The sequence below is a fragment of the Benincasa hispida genome, chromosome 12 (genome assembly GCF_027475165.1).
Source record: "Benincasa hispida cultivar pf3 chromosome 12, pf3_genome.v1.1, whole genome shotgun sequence".
Classification (NCBI taxonomy): Eukaryota; Viridiplantae; Streptophyta; class Magnoliopsida; order Cucurbitales; family Cucurbitaceae; genus Benincasa; species Benincasa hispida.
In genome coordinates this window covers 77,327,361-77,345,385 of record NC_143489.1, presented here as the reverse complement: position 1 = coordinate 77,345,385, position 18,025 = coordinate 77,327,361, and the positions used below count along the sequence as shown (strand labels likewise).

The following is an 18,025-nucleotide window of genomic DNA, read 5'->3' as shown; positions in this document are numbered from 1 at the left end:
GCCTTCCCTTTCATTTACTTGTAGAGGGAGTACCTAGCGGTTGCCTTTGTTACGGCTGTGACGACAACAAGTTAGTCTGAGCCTGCAAGTAATGAATGTAATGTTGAATTCGTTGCTTATTGCAAACACACAACCCCCCCTCACCCCATACTCCACCCTGCCGCAGCACCCTCCACCACATCAAAGAACCACTACGCTACCTCCAACTGAGGAGCCCTAAAGTCACCCATCAATTACAACCAAACCAACCCAACACCATACACAAATCGCGCCTAACCAAGATTTCCGACCAAAACATCCACCAAAAACGCCCCATAAACCATAACACCTAAAATAGCCACCCAACCGCACCGCAACCAAACCCAATGTTAGCGGATATGAATGGAGAGTTAAGGGATTCAGCTTCTCCCAAAATGAATGAAAACAGAAGAATGGCTTTGGAGTATGAAGCAGCAGCATTGTCCTTGTTTTTCATGTATTGATCTACCTGGAAAGAACATAGTTGAGAATGATAAACAGGAAGAACTTTCAAGGAAAAGACAAGTAATAATAGGATCAAATTATAATGTTAGTCCTCACTAAAATTTAGTAAGCTTTGCCAATTTCATCCTTAAACTCTGTACAACTAAGGTTTGTCCAGTAAAAGTGTCATTAATTAGTCAATGGTGTTAATGCCTACATATAATTCAATTTCAAACTTCAGAAACCAAACTATAACTTTTCAAGGGTTAAGAACCAAGTAGAAGTAACAATAATAGCAAAAGTAAAGGTTGCTTACAGCACCACTTTTCCCAACGGCAATTGCCTTTTGGAATATAATTTCCATAGCATCAGGTACCACAGTCGCACCTACAAATAATTTCAAAAACATAATGTAAACGACAAACTTAACAATCAAATTGGGAAGAACGAGAACGAAAATAGAGCATAAGACAATTCAAACCATCAATCTCTTGGATATTTTGAGATAACTTCTCGGTCTGATCTACTGCAGCAATAAACCCTAGCTGTGCCCACTTAGAAACAGATGTTGGGCTATTAAAATCTACATTTTTTTCCTTATTTGCAGCGTAGTCAGCATCTTTCTGACTAGGGGTAGAATCTATTCCCAAACTACTTTTTGAAGATTCGCTTTTGTCATAACTCAGCCAAGCACCACTAATTTCAACGGCTTCCTTCCATAAAGCTAAAGCAACTAATTCAACTGAAAATGATTCCAAAAACATCCCTGCATTACACTGCATAAGTAACAATCAGGGCTCCAAATTCATCCTCAAAAAATGTGAAATATTTGTACAACCATGATTTGATACTCCATCAAATTCCCATAAAAACAGATGCACGTATTTGAAAATGAGAAAATGGAAATTGAGAATGCAGAAAAGTGAATCCATCCTTTTGTGTAACAATCTAATTTGTACTCACCTTTTCTTGTGACAAATCTGAGAGAACCTGAACATACTGATTAAGTAACTGGAGCCTGGTAGAGGGATGCAACATGGATAGTCCTTGTACTTTTCTTAACATGGATTCTGCACATGGCATTGAGAATTGACCTTGGCTCCTTGAACTTTCTCCAATATCTCTTGTACTAGCAATAAGTTCCTTTTTCTGGGTTTTGGCTATCATATCCTGATCGATACTAAAAGCATGGGAAACTCTCGATGAACAACCTTGTAATGATGTTTCAATGTGATAAGAAGAGGTCACCATTGAAAGACAATGAGCATTCACGAGAACATAATCTTTCTCAATTGACTCCATTGAATCAGAAACTGAGGGCAAAAAAAGCCAAACATAGTGTAAAATAATAATAATACATAAATAAAATAAGGTAAAAAGAGCATATCTAGAACTAGATCAGGATAAAACAGACCTTCAATCTTACTCAGGGATTGTTGAATACAATCAAGAGATTTTCTTTGCTCATCTACTCCAAGATTGAGCACTGGCTCAATAGGTTGTTCCCTCACCGAACTGCAAATGTTTTTCCCTCTGTATATTGTGTTATGTATGGATGAACTAGTGATTTCTGAAACTCTGTTCGATGATTCAATAGGTTGTTCTGTGTGGGGCTTAACCTTTACTGCTTCTGAGCTGGCTGATTCAAATGACTGAACAACAGGTGTTGTCTCAACAGCTTTATTTGATCTACTACCATATATAATATATATCAGTTTTGCAATTTCTGCTTCAACGTGTACCAAGTATCAATCCTCAACATGAACACAAGATCTATGCATACCAAATGCATGGTTATCTAAACAGATGAAAATTATACCTTGGCTCCTGAAAAAATTTGTGATTGAAGAACTCCTTGAATGAAAGCCGTTCCACTGCAAATTGAAAGACTTGCATTTTAATTTAAGTATAAACATTAATAATTGTATTTACTAGTATGAAATCTCCAAAATGTTTGAAAGCTCTAAAGGAAAAACAAAAATCTGCCACCTCCGATTAATTATCCCAGCACCCTTGCACACTTACAAACTGCATCACAGCAACAAATACCTGGATTTTGACGTAAAAGGCTTCTGCAAAGATTCAAAGAATCGGGATGTAGCTCTTCCAAGGCACCTTTAGGAAATCTTAGCTCAGTGGATTCGAAGATATTCTGGAAGAGCTGTATCAAGCATGGAGAGTCGGGCAATAAAACATTGTTTAAAAACAATCTCACTGCAAGCTTCATTAATAATATCTTTAACTTGATTTTGTATGGACTATGGTAATCACTAGAGTAGATAAGTATGCTAATTCCCCTAACCTGTAATGGATGATTGCCACTAAATGGAGGCTTCCCTGTCAATAGCTGAAACAAAATTGCTCCAACACTCCATAAATCAGCCTGCACATATGCATAAGTATAAAATCAGAATTGAAAGAATTTAAGCAGAAAGACTGAGAATGGGACGGCATTTTGTTTATGTTTATTCACCTTGGCATCATATTTTTTGTTCTGAATAATTTCCGGAGCCATATATAAAGGTGAACCACAAAGTGTATCGGCCAACATCTGATCTGCTAAGGACCTGAGAAGAAAAGAAGTTAGTACACTTCACTCATCCATCTGTTTACTTGATTATAATGTTAAGGAGAAAAGAAGACGCCAGTATGTCTGAGTAAGAAAAATCTTCAAAACAATTTCCAGCAAGGTAAACTTGACTTCCTGATGCACAGATGTCGGATTTGAATTCTCAATATAAGTTACTACAAGCAGTAGAGTCATATATCTTGTTTGTCTGCAGATTTGCAAAAGTGCTAGATCCTACAGAACAGACCAGACAGATTAGGGTACATATCAGATTACAGATATTGGTAAGAGTGAGAACAAATGGTTTGATATTCATTGAATAAATGGTTTCATATTCATTTCACTGTTTTTTCATATCCGTAAATGTCCGAGCCGATTATTCAGAACTGTCTGGCCCTCTACTAGATTTGATTGTCCAAAAAAAAACTCACAAGATATTAAAGTTCTGGTAGGTGTACACCATGATTTGAACTCATTTCTTCTAAACTCATCATTATTTACATTGACTTGACCACTAGGCCAACTCAGGGTGGTTGATACAATTTTAAACATTGAAATTTAAAGATCCTTCATGACAACCGTATGACAAAAATATATAAAATGAGACGGGGGTATGAAACTGAATTTTTATGGAATAAAATGAAAGAATACATGAGGACATGAGGAAAAAAGCCCGAAGAAAAGGAGCCTGAACCTAACAATATAAAAAGACCCCAATACATTCATGATTACAAATAGGCCAAGTAACCAATGCCCATAATGAGGCATTAAATCTGGCCACCTCCCAACCTTGCCATTCGCTCTCTCAACCTCTCTAACAACTCTATTGTTCCTTTCTTGCCGTATACCCTACAAAACAGCAAAGAAGGTAGCTTGCTATTTGCCACAAACTTTGCCCTTCTCCCTAAACGGAGGATTCAGGAGCACCTTCTCCAACATCGATCTATCATCTCTATCTAAGCCCCACACACACCAAACGAGGTCCTCCAATTAATCCAAAGAAACAAAACTAGTAATCCCACAACAAATGATCAAGGTCCTCTTCATGCCTCCTGCAAAAAACGCACCATTGGCAAAACAACACATAGGAAAAATGCCTTTGGACATGATCCAAGGCATCAACTCTCCCATGTAAAACCTGTCATACAAAAACCTTAACCTCTAAAACCGAAGGATTCCACTTGTCTCTGATCCCTTCGGTAGGCATTATTCTTGATGCAATCAGTAAACTGAAATTCATGCATGAAATTGTTGTAAAGCAACTAAGATTAAGAATGCATGTTGCAAGATTGGGACTCACCATACAGAAGTAGAAAATCAAATCAAAAGATGACAGAAAAAGGTTTTAAATGTCTAAATGCAAACATTAAGAACCCCACCTTGCAAATCCAAAATCTCCGATCTTCAACACCGAAGTCCCTTCGTTAGAAGACAACAGCAAGTTCTGCAAATTTCGCCAAGAAACAGGAAAAAGTGGAAAGAACCAAAACATTTCATGTCAAAATCATATCATACTGACAAATTCAACAGATAACCATTCATATAGTATGTAAGAAATAAAAGTCCGAAAGTAAAAACAAGGCACTCGTCCAAAAGTACATCGGGCTCAAGATAAGTTTTGACATCAACAGATACATAGCAGCAAGAAGATCGAAAATATCAAAGCCTTAGAAGCTCTACATATTAAGATGACAGTAGAATACCTGAGGCTTTAAATCTCTATGAATGAGGTGTTTCTCTTGAAGAACTTTCAAGCCAGCAGCTGCCATATCCATCACACAGAATCAACCTTACTAAAAAAAATAAAAGATAATAGCCAAACACACTCATTGATAACAGTAACGCTTCAAATTATTGAAGGCATTAATAATGACAAAAGTATGAATCATCACAAGGCAAGTATAGCATATAAGATACTCGAGCACTTTGCATATAATCCCAATTCCCAAACAAACAAGCCAATTGAAAACAGAGTAACAACATACCCAATTGTCTCATTAAGTTTCTAGCAACAGCTTCTGATACTTTTCCATGGAGATTAATATAGTCCCAGAGGTCACCACCATCACAATACTCCAGAACAAGATAAATCCTATCATCAGTCTGCAAACCAAATCAGAACAAACTTCGCTTAAAAACATTCAACCCTTAAAATCAAAAGTGTAAACAAAAAAGAAACAAAAAGGGGAGTAGCAAAAAATCCACCTGAATGGCTTCGAAGAGACGAATGATATTGGGATGATTGATCGTGCTGAGAATAGAAATCTCTCTGAACAAACTGTCACAAACTTTAGGACTAAGTTGCTTTCTTTGAATCTCCTTAACGGCGACAACCGTACCCAAGTGCCTATGCCTTGACTTCCACACTACGGCGAACGAACCCGACCCGAGTTTCTCCCCCAATATGTAGTTACCGATCAAACGGCAATTGTTGGGGGTTAAATCATCAAAATCCATAACGGAATTTAATGAAGGAAGAACAAAAACAACCAGTTGACTGAAGAAGGGCAACTGGGTTTTGTTATGGGTCGGGGAACAAGACGAGGCACTTGGAAAGATTCATGGGAAAGACTTCAAATTGTGGGAGAATGAGAGTAAAGATTTGTGGGTTTTATGGGTAAATGAGTGAGGAAATAGTTGAGAAAATGATTGAAGAGAAGCATTTCAAGGAAGAGGAAACTCGTTTGAGGGAATTTCTATGGATGAATTTCAGGGAAAATTCGTTTGAGAGGAAACTTTTTTTTGGGTTTAGAAGAATGGGAAGAATTTCAGAGGATCTTTTTATCATCATCACTTCATCCATATCGTGGAAAAATTAAAATCAACTGTTTTCAAATTTTGGGTTTGAAAATTCTCTTTTTTATTTTATTTTATTTTATTTATTTGTTTATTTATTATTATTATTATTATTATTATTATTATTATTATTATTATTATTATTATTATTATTTCTCCCTCTTCTCACGCTCTAACTTTATGAACAAAATATAGTTTTTGTCCTCGGCTAGTTCTAGTTTTCAAAGGGAATTTTAATCTTAATATTTGAAAAATATGGTTGGAGATAATTCAATTGTTTAAATTTTAATTTTTCTTAACTCAACCAAATCTAATCTAAAATATTTGGATTTTGTTTATTGGAGTTACTTAGATCATCATTAAAATTTTTATTCTAAGAAAAAGTAAAATATTAATGATGAACATCGTCAAATATTGAATTAAGATTTCTTTTAGAAATTAGAAAATTAAAATTTTTTATGAATTTGATTTTCAATATTTTAAGATTTTTTTATTACCATTGGAATAGGGGATTCGAATTTTTTTAACATTTTTCAAATCATATCCAAATTAGTTTAATATATATATATATATATATATATTCTTTGGTTAATTTATAATGATATAAAGTGCTTGTTTAAGAGATGTTTTGAAATGGTTAAAATGACTTAAGTCAGATACAAAAATCACCATGAAATACTTATTTAATCACTAAAAACTAATTTTATATTTAATTTTATATTTTTTAAAATAATTTTTTATATCATCAAAATTGTTCGAGATGATTAAAAGAATATTTCTAATTTTAACCATTTCAGACTAATTTCCAAACATATAAAAAAAATATGTCAATTCGAGGGGGCGTGATTAAGGACAAAATAGGCATTATGGAAAAATTAAGGATAAAGAGGGAAGTTAAAAAATTATTCTCTCGTAACCCTTTTCATATACAGATATAATATATATATATAGGGAGATCTTCAAAAATAGAAAAATAAAGAAAAATATTTACACAAATAACAAAATTTAATAATAGTTGTAATAGATATTGTTATCAATGTTTATCACTGATAGAAACTGATAGATGTCTATCCGCATCTATTAGTGATAGAAAGTAATACAAGTTTATTACTGATAGACACTGATAGAAGTCTATCACTTCTTTCAATGATAGAAACGGATAGAAATCTATTATTAATAGAGGTTGATAGAAATCTATCAGTGTCTATCAGTGATAAAAACTGATACAAGTCTATTTTGATAGATGTTGATAGAAATCTATCGTGTCTATCAAAATATAATATATATATATATATATATATATATATATATATATTGCTATTTACATAAATAATCTGAAAGTTAAAATATTAATTAACAAATTAATCAGATTAATTAACTTAAACTTAACTACTTATCCAATGTAAACTACCAAGTGAAAGAAAGAATGAGCTCTCACATTTGGTTTTGCTTCTTAGAATCACTTGCACAATTACTTAAAAATTATCAACAAAAGTGTAACTTTAACTGGTATAGTGTTCATACTATTAACCTCATGGTTTAAGGTTCAATTCCCCATCTTACACTTCAATTATAATACCCTAAAAAAATTACTTGAAAATTTAAACTTTCATTTGATAAATTTTTTATTTTTGGTTGACGTCAAGTATGTTTTATCAATCTCAAGATTAAAATATTCCATCTCTCCATCTTATTAATTGTAAAATTAAATAAAAAACTGTTTTTTGTTTTTTAATATTAAATTTAAAAACACAGTTTTACTTAAAGTTTTATTTATTTTGTTATTTACTTTTTTGAAAAGAAAAAATTGATGTATTCTCATATACATTTGCATGTGTATTTTTTTATTTTTAATGAAATTTAACTTTGGGATGATTTGGATGAAATGTTAAGTTCTAAAAAGTAAAACAAATTTCTGCAATATTATTTTGATATTTCTTATTTAATTAGTTTTATTTTGGAAGTTGAATTTCTTAATATATCATTAATTAAATTAATACCAATTGTATCACTTAATCAACTTTTTTTACCGAGCTATTTTTATTTGGTAAGTTCTACAAAATGTTACCATATCTGGTTCTATAAACGTCAAGAAAAAAAAGAGTTTATTGTCTATGTATATATTTAATATTTATAATCACTACCAAAAACTTGGGTTAAATAACTCTTCAAATTTGTAAATTTTGTTAAAGAGTTTTTGTGTTGACAGTATTTTTAAGGTTGTGGTGGTTTTTGTTCTTTGAGATGTCTTTCAAGTCGTTGTTTGGTTGTTGATTTTGTTGAATATATTTTTCTTTATTTGAAAAAAATCTATGAATTATCCTAGAAGAACTCTACAAATTATGGAATGAGGTTGCCTTTTCTCTCTTGCTCCGCCGGATATATTTAGGGTGTGGTGTTCTCTTTTAGGGTTAGCCATTTTGGAAAAGAAATTGTTTTCGTTGTGTTAGATATTGTCGTAGGTGAATTCAAGAGTATCAATCTGTAGGCTATAAAGTTATTCGTGAGTGTTGAGCTTGAGGTGAAATTGAGATCTTGTTAAAATAATCCATTACATATTGTGAAAGGATACATACACTTAGGGGAGTCTAAGTCTATCAAGTGAAGTGTTCTTCATTTGAAATCATAAAGATAGATGTTGAAGAGAGAGTCTTCTACTTAGGGGAGCTTAACTTTTCCATTACTAATATACTTATACTTTAACTGTTTTCATTGTGCAAGATGTTGTCGCTGGTGAACTCAATAGTATCAATATGTAGGCTATAAAGTTATTTGTGAGTGTTGATCTTGAGATGAAAGTGGGATCTCGTTGAAATCATCCATTACATATTGTGAAGAGATTCACACACTTAGGGGAATCTAAGTCTACCAAGTGAGGTGTTCTTCATTTGAGATTAGAAAGATAGATGTTGAAGAGGGAGTCTTCTATCTAAGGGGAGCCTAACTTTTCAATCATTAATATACTTAGAGGAGTCTAAGTTCTATTGAGAGGAAGTCACACAGTTAGGGGGAGCCTAAGTGATCTTTCACTAAGTTAGGCTTTACGTGTATCACTGTAATTGTCATTTATTTACATATAAGTACAACGTTATAATTGTTTAACTTTCTATTAATATCTTTCTCGAGTACACTATCCCCCGAACGTAGGTGGTATTGCATCGAACTGGGTTACCAAACCATGTGTTCTGTCTTTTACTATTTGTGTCTTTGTTTCACTTATTGTTGTTGGGATTACTATGACATTATATGTAACAAGTTACATCGTAGCCAGATAATCCTTATTTCAAATTTCATTATATATATGTACATATACACACACGTATATGTATGAATGTGTATATATATATACGCATATGTATGTATGTAAATATATATATACGTGTATGTATGTAAATATACATACGTATGTATGTACGTATGTATATATATATATATATATCGCTATTCTCGTTTAACATTACAAGAGTATGATAGGCAATAAGTGAAACTTATGGCAAAGATTTGGATCTTTTATATTTGGTAGAATAGGTAATTTTCAAAATTTTCTTATGGCTAGATAATAACTCCCTCTTAGACGAGTCACTTAAGGAGCGTTTCGCACGCGATAAATGTAGAGAGTTGAATTGAGTTTAGTTGGTAATTATTGTCTGAGGAGTTAAATTATCTGGAAAGTTAAATTGTCTATGTTTGAGGTACAGAGTTGAGTTGAGTTGGTATTATTGTCTATGTTTGGGATGTTGAGTTGATTTGAGTCTGAAAGTCTGTGTTTGGGATGCAGAGTTAAGTTGGATATTTGGTGCAATTTTGTACATGATTTTTTTTTTGTTGATTAATTTTCAACTTTGACCCTAATTTTAAATAGAATCTCTTCGCACTCTAAGTGTTTCTGTCTTGGATCGAGTTTGAATCTTCTTCCCAAATAGCAAATGTCTTTTCTTCGGCCTCTTTTCCAGCAAGAAAGGATTTTCAAAGCTAGCAGCTGACTATCAATCAGTTATGGGCGAAGTTTCTAACCTGATACACCTATTTTCTTAACTCTTATGACAAAAAAAAAAAAAAAAATCTCTAACTTTTTTTTTTCAATTGGTAAAACATAACATATTATTTTCAACATATTCATGTACTAAACACAAAATCTTCAATCCACTTTTTTCCAACATAACATATTCTTTCCAACTTCCAATGCTTATGGTTTAAGGGTTCTCATGCAACTCTGTTGGGTGCAGATTTATATTTAAAATGGTCCATTGATTATTTTTAAAACGGTCTGTTTCGATGCAAAAAGGCGAGGCCTTCAGTAGTTCGTGATACATAGAATTCATTTTTCTAATTCCCACTTCATTTTTCTCTCCTCCTTCATCTTAGCTTTTCGAGCAGTGAGTTTAGAAAGAGTGTACGTTCCGATCGGTAACGGTGTATTTTTAATCGGTTTTCATTTGGCTGTTTTATCCTGGGGACGATGTGGCAATTTTCAGACCTGCTTGCACACTTAGGCAGAGCCGGGAAACGTCTTAAAGAGAGCGAGCTCCGCGACTCAACCTATAATGAGTTTCTGTTTTACAGGTTTTGCTCTTTGCTTGACCATCATGCCTTGACGATTTACAGTTCGTCGTTCTGAGGGCCCTGCCATTTCCAACAATTTTAAGACGTTTCAACATCATCAATGGCCCTCAGTAGCAACAATGAGATATTTTACCTCAACTGTCCATTCCGGTTCGAAGGAGCGAACTTCAAACGGTGAAAGCAAAAGATGTTGTTCTTCCTCACCGTCAAGAAAGTTGTCGAAGCTTGTACCAGCGCTAAGCTCATCGTCCCTTTAAAAGAACCAACTGAACAACAGATAAAAGAAGCTGCTGACTGGGAGGAGAAAGACTTTCTATGTAAGAATTTCATTTTAAATTGTTTGACTGATGATCTGTATGATTACTATAGTACAATGAAGACAACGAAGGAGGTCTGAGATGCCCTGCAAAAGAAGTATAACACCGAGGAGGCCGGGTCGAAGAAATATGCGGTTAACCGTTATCTCAAGTTCCAGATGGATGATAACTTCGTGGAGGCCCAATCCCATGAACTCCAGAAGATAGCCCACGAGACAATTACTGAAGGTATGCCTCTAGATGAACAATTCCAAGTTGCTGTTATTATTGATAAACTGCCCCCCTTGTGGAAGGACTTTAAGAACACTTTGAGGCATAAGTCCAAGGAGTTCTCCTTGGAGAGTCTTATAACCCAGCTAAGGATCAAAGAGGAAGCCCGAAAGCAGGACTAGAGGGAGGAGGTGAATGCAGTACCTTACCTAGGAAACCCGCCTCTGCCGTGGTAAAACCTGACAAAAAACCTAAGGGGACAAAGAGGAAAGGTCAGAACCATGGCTTCAGCAACCACAACCAACAGAAAAAACATAAGCTCTCTTCAGGAGAAACAATACAGTTTCTTTGCTTTAATTGTAATAAACCTGGGCACATGGCTAGGAACTGTAGGAACAGGCGTCATCCTGTTGGTCAGGCGAACCTGACAGAAGAACCGTTAGTCGCCATGATCACAGAAGTAAATGTGATCGGTGGTTGTGAAGGGTGGTGGATAGACACTGGCGCGACGTGCCATGTCTGTCACGACCTTAGTCTATTTAAAACTTATACTGAAACTAAGGATAAGAATATTCTGTTGAGAGATCACCACTCCACGAAAGTTGCTAGAACCAGCGAGGTGGAACTAAAGTTTAACTCTGGGAAGACCCTCACGTTGAAGGAAAACCATTTAAAATGAAATTCTTACATAAAAGTAGCTGTTGACTGGGAGGAGAAAGACTTTCTATGTAAGAATTTCATTTTAAATGGTTTGACTTATGATCTGTATGACTACTACAATACACTCTGGAGATACGAAAGAATTTGGTTTCAAGCTATCTCCTTAATAAAGTCGGGTTTACTCAAACTATAGGGGCAAACCTATATACCCTTACCAAAAATAATGTATTTGTAGGGAAAGGGTATGCAATTGAGGGAATGTTCAAATTAAATCTAGACCTTAATAAAATGAAATCTTCTGTGTATATGCTGTGTTCTATGAATATTTGGCATGCTAGACTCTGTCATGTGAATAAGAATTTAATTAATAACATGATTAGGCTGGAAATGATACCTAAGTTATCCACGAATGATTTTGATAAACGCGAGTATTATAGTCAGGCTAAAATTACTAAAACTCCGCATAAATCTATACTTAGGAGTTCTGAGCCTCTAGATTTGATTCATTTTGATGTCTGTGAATTTGATGGCATATTGGCTAGGAACGGTAAAAGATATTTCATTACTTTTATTGAGATTGCTCTGATTTTACTTTTGTATACCTGCTGAAAAACAAAAGTGATGCTTTTGATGCCTTCAAACTTTTTGTTTCTAAAATAGAGAATCAGTTTAATAGAAAAGTTAAAAGACTTCGTAATAATAGGGGAACCGAGTACGATTCAGACATTTTTAATGAATTCTTTAACTCACATTGAATAATATAAGAAAAGACCGCATCTTATTCTCCTGAAATGAACGAAAAAGCCGAAAGGAAAAATAGAACTTTAACTGAGCTAGTAGTTGCTATTTTACATAGTTCAGGTGCCACGTCTTATTGGTGGGGTGAAATCATCCTTACCGTGTGTTATGTCCTAAATAGAATCTCAGAATCGAAAAATAAAACTTCACCTTACAAAATTCTCAAGAATAAGAAACCAAACTTGTCCTACTTTAGAACATGGGGTTGTTTAGCCTTTGTAAGAATTCCTGACCCAAAAAGGAGAAAGCTGGCTAGTAGAGCTTATGAGTGTGTCTGTATAGGTTATGCCTTAAATAGTAAATCCTACAGGTTCTATGATCTAGTGAATCAAGTGATCATTGAGTCAAATGATGCCGACTTCTTTGAAGATAGATTTCTTTTTAAATCAAGGAATAGTGGGGGCTCTAGTTCAAGTGGTATAACCCTAGTTAGAAATCCTAACCTTAGAGAGGAAACTGACCCAGAACCTAGAAGAAGCAAAAGAGCTAGAACCACCAAAGATTTCGGAAATGACTTCCTGACCTACAATATAGAAGAAGACCCTAAAGATCTAAGAGCTGTCTTATCCTCAGTAGATGCCAACCTATGGCAAGAAGCCATAAATGATGAGATTGACTCAATTGAGTCAAATAGGACTTGGCACTTAGTAGATCTACCCCTAGGATGTAAGGCAATAGGGTGCAAATGGATCTTAAGGAGGAAACTTAGACTTGATGGGATTGTCGACAAATTTAAAGCCAGATTAGTAGCGAAGTGCTTTAGACAGAGAGAAAACATAGACTTCTTTGACACCTTCTCCCCTTTCACTATAATTACCTCTATCCGTGTCATGTTCTCTCTCGCTGCCTTTTATAACCTCGTAGTATATCAGATGGATGTAAAAACTGCTTTCCTAAACAGTAAACTTGAAGAAGAGATTTACATGGAACAATCTGAGGGTTTTATTGTCCATGGTTAAGAAAATAAGATGTGTAAATTAGATAAATCTCTCTATGGACTAAAACAAGCTTCTAAGCAATGACATGAAAAATTTGACAACCTTATCCTATCTAAAGGTTTCAAGGTCAATGAAAGTGACAAATGCATCTACCATAAGTCTGATAATAACCTCTGCACTATCTTGTGTCTATATGTAGATTATTTATTGATCTTTGGGTTGAACTTGCACGTCATAAATGATGGAAAATCAATATTGAGTGCGAACTTTGACATGAAAGACTTGGGAGAAGCTAGTGTAATCTTAGGCATAAAAGTAAATAGGTCTGAAAAGGGAATTTCTTTAGATCAATCTCATTATATAGAAAAGATTCTAAAGAAATATAATTACTTTGAGTGTAAACCAGCTTGTACTCCTTATGACCCTAGTGTCAAGTTGTTCAAGAATACTGGTGACAGTGTTAATCAATCTAAGTATGCGAGCATCATAGGCAGTCTTAGATACGTTGTCGACTACGCTAGGCCTGACATAGCTTATGCTGTAGGATTACTTTGCAAGTTTACAAGCAGATATAGTAAAGAGCATTGGAATGCTATAGAAAGGGTCATGAGATACTTAAAGAAAACCCAAAACCTAGGATTACATTATCAAAAGTTTTTCATTGTCCTGGAAGGGTTCAGCGATGCTGATTGGAACCCTCTTTCGGATAATTCAAAGGCTACAAGTAGCTATGTCTTTAATATAGCTGGCAGAGCTGTCTCTTGGAAGTCCAAAAAACAGACTATTTTAGCCCAATCTACGATGGAGTCAGAAATGATAGCATTAGCGACAGCTAGTGAAGAAGTAGGCTGGCTTAGAAGTCTGCTATCAGAGATTCCCTTATGGGAAAAGTCGTTACCAGCCATATTGATCCATTGCGATAGTACTGCAGCAATCGTAAAAGTTCAGAACCGTTACTACAACAGAAAGAAATGTCAAATACGTCATAAGCACAGTACCATTAAAGAGTTTCTCACTACTGGTGCAGTTAGAGTGGATCACATACTGACTGATGAAAATTTGGCAGATCCTTTGACGAAAGGTTAGCCAGAGAAAAGGTTTTCAGAACCTTAGAAAGGATGAGACTCATGCCTATCGAAAAATGAATCATAGTGAGGAAAACCCAACCTGTAGACTGGAAATCCCAAAAAATAGGTTCAACGGATAATAACTGATCACGAGTGATATATAGTGAATCATGCTAAACCAAACACAGAGTTCTATTCCTATGACTTAAAGTCTGAGCATGATATCCTGAAGCGTAAGAAAGGTTGAACTCAGTTCTTATTGAGATCTATACTTGATGAAAAGTGGGATAGCTAGCTATAGGAGTACCCTTGATAGACTCACCTGTGTGAATGTGGAAGTGAGGGCTGCTTCCTATGGAGTTTTTAGGCAAACTCTCTAGAGCATTCACTAAATCGGGATTCACGTGCTAGGTCTTAAAAGCACGGGCTTTCGTACTACACCCTAATGACACTCTGTGTGAGATGCTGTTAATGCTAGAATTCAAAACTTTCGTATTACATAAACTGAGAAATCATCCATAAAAATTTAGATTGATTCTTCCAGATAGTCAGAGAAGATGGCCATCATGCACCTCTAAAAGGTGCTAGGGGTGTTACGTAGCCGAAAGGGCATGCCAGAAGGCTAATGTCCCATATGGGTAGGAAAAGGTTATTTTCTCTTGATCCTCAGGTGCAATCATGATTTGATTGTACCTTGTATAGTCATCCTGAAAGCAGAAGAAGTTATTCCCTGTTAATCTATCTAGCATCTGATGTATAAAAGGTAGGAGGAAGTAGTCTTCCTTTGTTGCTATGTTAAGCTTTTTATAGTCCATACAGATCCTCCATCCCATGACCGTGCATGTAGGGATAAGTTCATTGTTTTGATTAGGGACTACAGTGATACCGTCTTTTTTGGGAAGGCATTGTATAAGGCTTACCCATTTACTATCTATAATGGGAAAGGTAACCCCTGCGTCCCAACCACTTAATGATTTCTTTCTTTACAACTTTCTTTATCGAAAGATTGAGCCTGTGTTGATGTTCAATAGATCTATCCTCCATTTTCGATTATGCATTCAATAGGAGGGGCTAATTCCCCTGATATCTACTAGGGTACATCCTATCACCGTAATATACTTCTTCAAAATCTTTAAAAGAGCATCTTTGTTTTTTTTAGAGGGTGTGTTTGAGATAATGACAGGTAGAGTGTCATGTTCACTGAGAAACACATACTTTAAATGAACAGGGAGCGCTTTTAATTCCAAATATAGAAGATTGCTCGAGTGAAGGCTTGATCTAGCTTTCTCAATTTTCTAAGCTCAGGGGCTCAAAATTCCTCTGAATTTCTTTTATCGCATAACATGATTCAAGCTACTGAGCGTTCATCTCGTCTTTCTCTTTTTCCATTGCCTTATTGGTTTCAGATTCAAGCTTGTAAGGCCAATCTTCTTCCAACTCAATTGCATGGCATGCATTGGATTTATCAGGATGTTTCATCACTTTGAGAATGTTAAACTTCATTTTCTGGTCATTTACCTACATGGTGATCTCTCCTGTGAATACATTGATTTGAGTCCTTCTTGTGGATAAAAAAGGTCTTCACAAAATGATGGGTACATCCTTATCAACTTCGTAGTCTAATATTATGAAGTCGGTAAGTAGAATAAATTTATCCACCTTCACTAATGCATCTTCCAATTTCCTTCCAAATGCACTAATAAACGGTCTGCCAATTGCAATGACCGTTGTGGGTGCAAGTTTTCCTATTCCCAATTGCTTAAACACCGATAATGATATAAGATTGATAGTAGCTCCAAGTCGCATAGGACTTACCCTATGTAGACTCCTTCAATTGAACAAGGAATAGTAAAACTTCTCGGATCTTTCATCTTAGATGAAACATTCTCTTGTATAATGGAACTACACTCTCGTGTCAATGCTACATTTTCATGGCTACCCATCCTTCTTTTCTTTGAGAGAATATCTTTACATTTTTTTGCATAAGATGCCATTTGTCCCAACGCCTTAATTAGTGGAATGTTGATATGAATTTGTTTCAACACTCTAAGAAAATGTTGAAATTTCCCTTCATCATTCTTTTTTCTCAATCGTTGCGGATAGAGAGGGTTATGTACTTCTGACGCATTCGAAGTTGAAGTTTCCTCAGCTGAATCTCTGCGTTCCTCTAGACTTTCATGCGATGGAGTTTGTGTACTTGAAGTTTGCGTTGGATGTCTGTCAAGCTGTTGATATGAAGGTTGTCCATGCACTCATGGATAAATTTGCTGATTGTATTTTCTCTTTTCTGATCTTCTTTCATTGTCCAACTATTTCTCAATGTCACTGTGTGACATTGTTCTTTACCTGAACTTCCTGCATTACGAGGAACTTCAGTATTACTTGGTAGTGATCCTTGTGGTCTGCTTTTCAATTCTCCAGCGATCTGCCCATTTGAAATTCAAGATTTCGAATGGGGGATGCTTGACTTTGCATGATCGCCTCATTTTTTTGGATGTATTCTTTTAACAGATTTTCTAGAGGTGAAGAAGTTGTTGGTTGTTACAATGAGCTTGACACCTGTTGGTGTCCATTCTGTCCTTGATAGAACCTAGGTGGTCTATCTCTAGGGGCACCATGATGGTTGGTGTGTACTTACTGATTTCCACCCTAAAAAAAATTTGGGTGATTTTCATCAACCAGGGTTGTAGATGTTCAAAAACGGGTTATTCTTGACAAAGCAAATAGATTGTTAGTTATGCAGGCGTAGCTTGAATGAGTGAGCTTCTTCGCATATAACTCAACTCTCATTAGCCACCTGAGTAACCACATTCACTTGCCCATTTCTGATGCCATTTTTTGTCATTGTCATTTTTTGCAACAAATTGGTCATCGTATTCACCTGTCGTTCTTTTCTTCCTTTGTCGTTCGATCTTGAGTCATATTTGTTCTCCTTTCAGTCTTCATGGTTCCTTGAAATGCGAACAAGGATGTTTTTGGCTTCAACATAAGTTTTATCCAATAAACCGTCCACAGTGGCAGCATTTGTAGTAGTTTAAGATGCTTCATTCAGCCCATCATAAAAAATATCCATTTGTAAACAGTCAGGGAGTCCATTATATGGACAATTTCTCACTAGCCTTTTGAACCTCACCCCTGCATCGTTTAATGTTTCATTATCTTTATGTTGAAAATATGAGATTTCCCTTCTCCTTTTTTGCGTTTTCTATAGGTAGGAAATATTTCTTCGCAAATATTTTCATGACTTACTCTCATTATGTGATTTCACCGGGTTCAGATGAATAAGCCCACTTCCTGGCATCTTCACATAGTGAAAATGGAGATAAAGTTAGACTAATTTCTTCAGGAATAATGTTGGAGAATACGAACGTGTTGCATATTTCAATGAAACTTCTCAAATGAGCATGAGGGTCTTCGCCTGGTCTTCCTCCAAATTGTCCAGCTATTTGGATCATCTGAAGTATGACAGGTTTCACTTCAAATTTGTAATCGTCTAATGTTGGAAGTATAATTCCAGGTGAGAAATCATATAAGATAACGAAACATAATCTTTAATTGGTCTATTGTGATCATTGGCTTGGAGAATGGGGTTGGCAAGAGCAATCACTTAGTCATCTCCATTGTCTCTTACGTTGATTTTCACAT

At 35.2% G+C, this 18,025-nt stretch overlaps 1 protein-coding gene across 3 annotated transcripts; it reads right to left on the bottom strand.

The window, feature by feature from the left end:
• Nucleotides 1–395: 395 nt before the first annotated feature.
• LOC120067075 (Protein kinase superfamily protein) lies at nucleotides 396–5,837 on the bottom strand. Of its 3 annotated transcripts, none has more exons than XM_039018462.2 (13): nucleotides 5,237–5,837; nucleotides 5,017–5,134; nucleotides 4,735–4,793; nucleotides 4,411–4,475; nucleotides 2,936–3,029; nucleotides 2,765–2,845; nucleotides 2,512–2,623; nucleotides 2,282–2,336; nucleotides 1,877–2,154; nucleotides 1,426–1,775; nucleotides 944–1,238; nucleotides 779–849; nucleotides 396–483 (listed from the first exon to the last, which is right to left on the bottom strand). In XM_039018462.2, exons 1-13 carry the CDS (start codon nucleotides 5,486–5,488, stop codon nucleotides 472–474), a joined length of 1,842 nt encoding a protein of 613 aa, XP_038874390.2. In that variant the 5' UTR covers nucleotides 5,489–5,837; the 3' UTR covers nucleotides 396–471. The 3 variants fall into 3 exon arrangements, with proteins under 3 accessions (XP_038874390.2, XP_090163832.1, XP_090163833.1); XM_090307706.1 differs by having other exon boundaries at nucleotides 1,877–2,151; XM_090307707.1 differs by lacking the exons at nucleotides 396–483; nucleotides 779–849 and having other exon boundaries at nucleotides 1,015–1,228.
• Between the last annotated feature and the right edge of the window lie 12,188 nt (nucleotides 5,838–18,025).

Coding starts and splice junctions, on each gene's coding strand:
- LOC120067075 (XM_039018462.2), bottom strand. CDS start 5,488: ATGGATTTTGATGATTTAACCCCCAACAATTGCCGTTTGATCGGTAAC. Junction 2,846..2,935: donor ACAAAAAATATGATGCCAAG/GTGAATAAACAT, acceptor GCATATGTGCAG/GCTGATTTATGGAGTGTTGG. Junction 850..943: donor AAATATCCAAGAGATTGATG/GTTTGAATTGTC, acceptor AATTATTTGTAG/GTGCGACTGTGGTACCTGAT.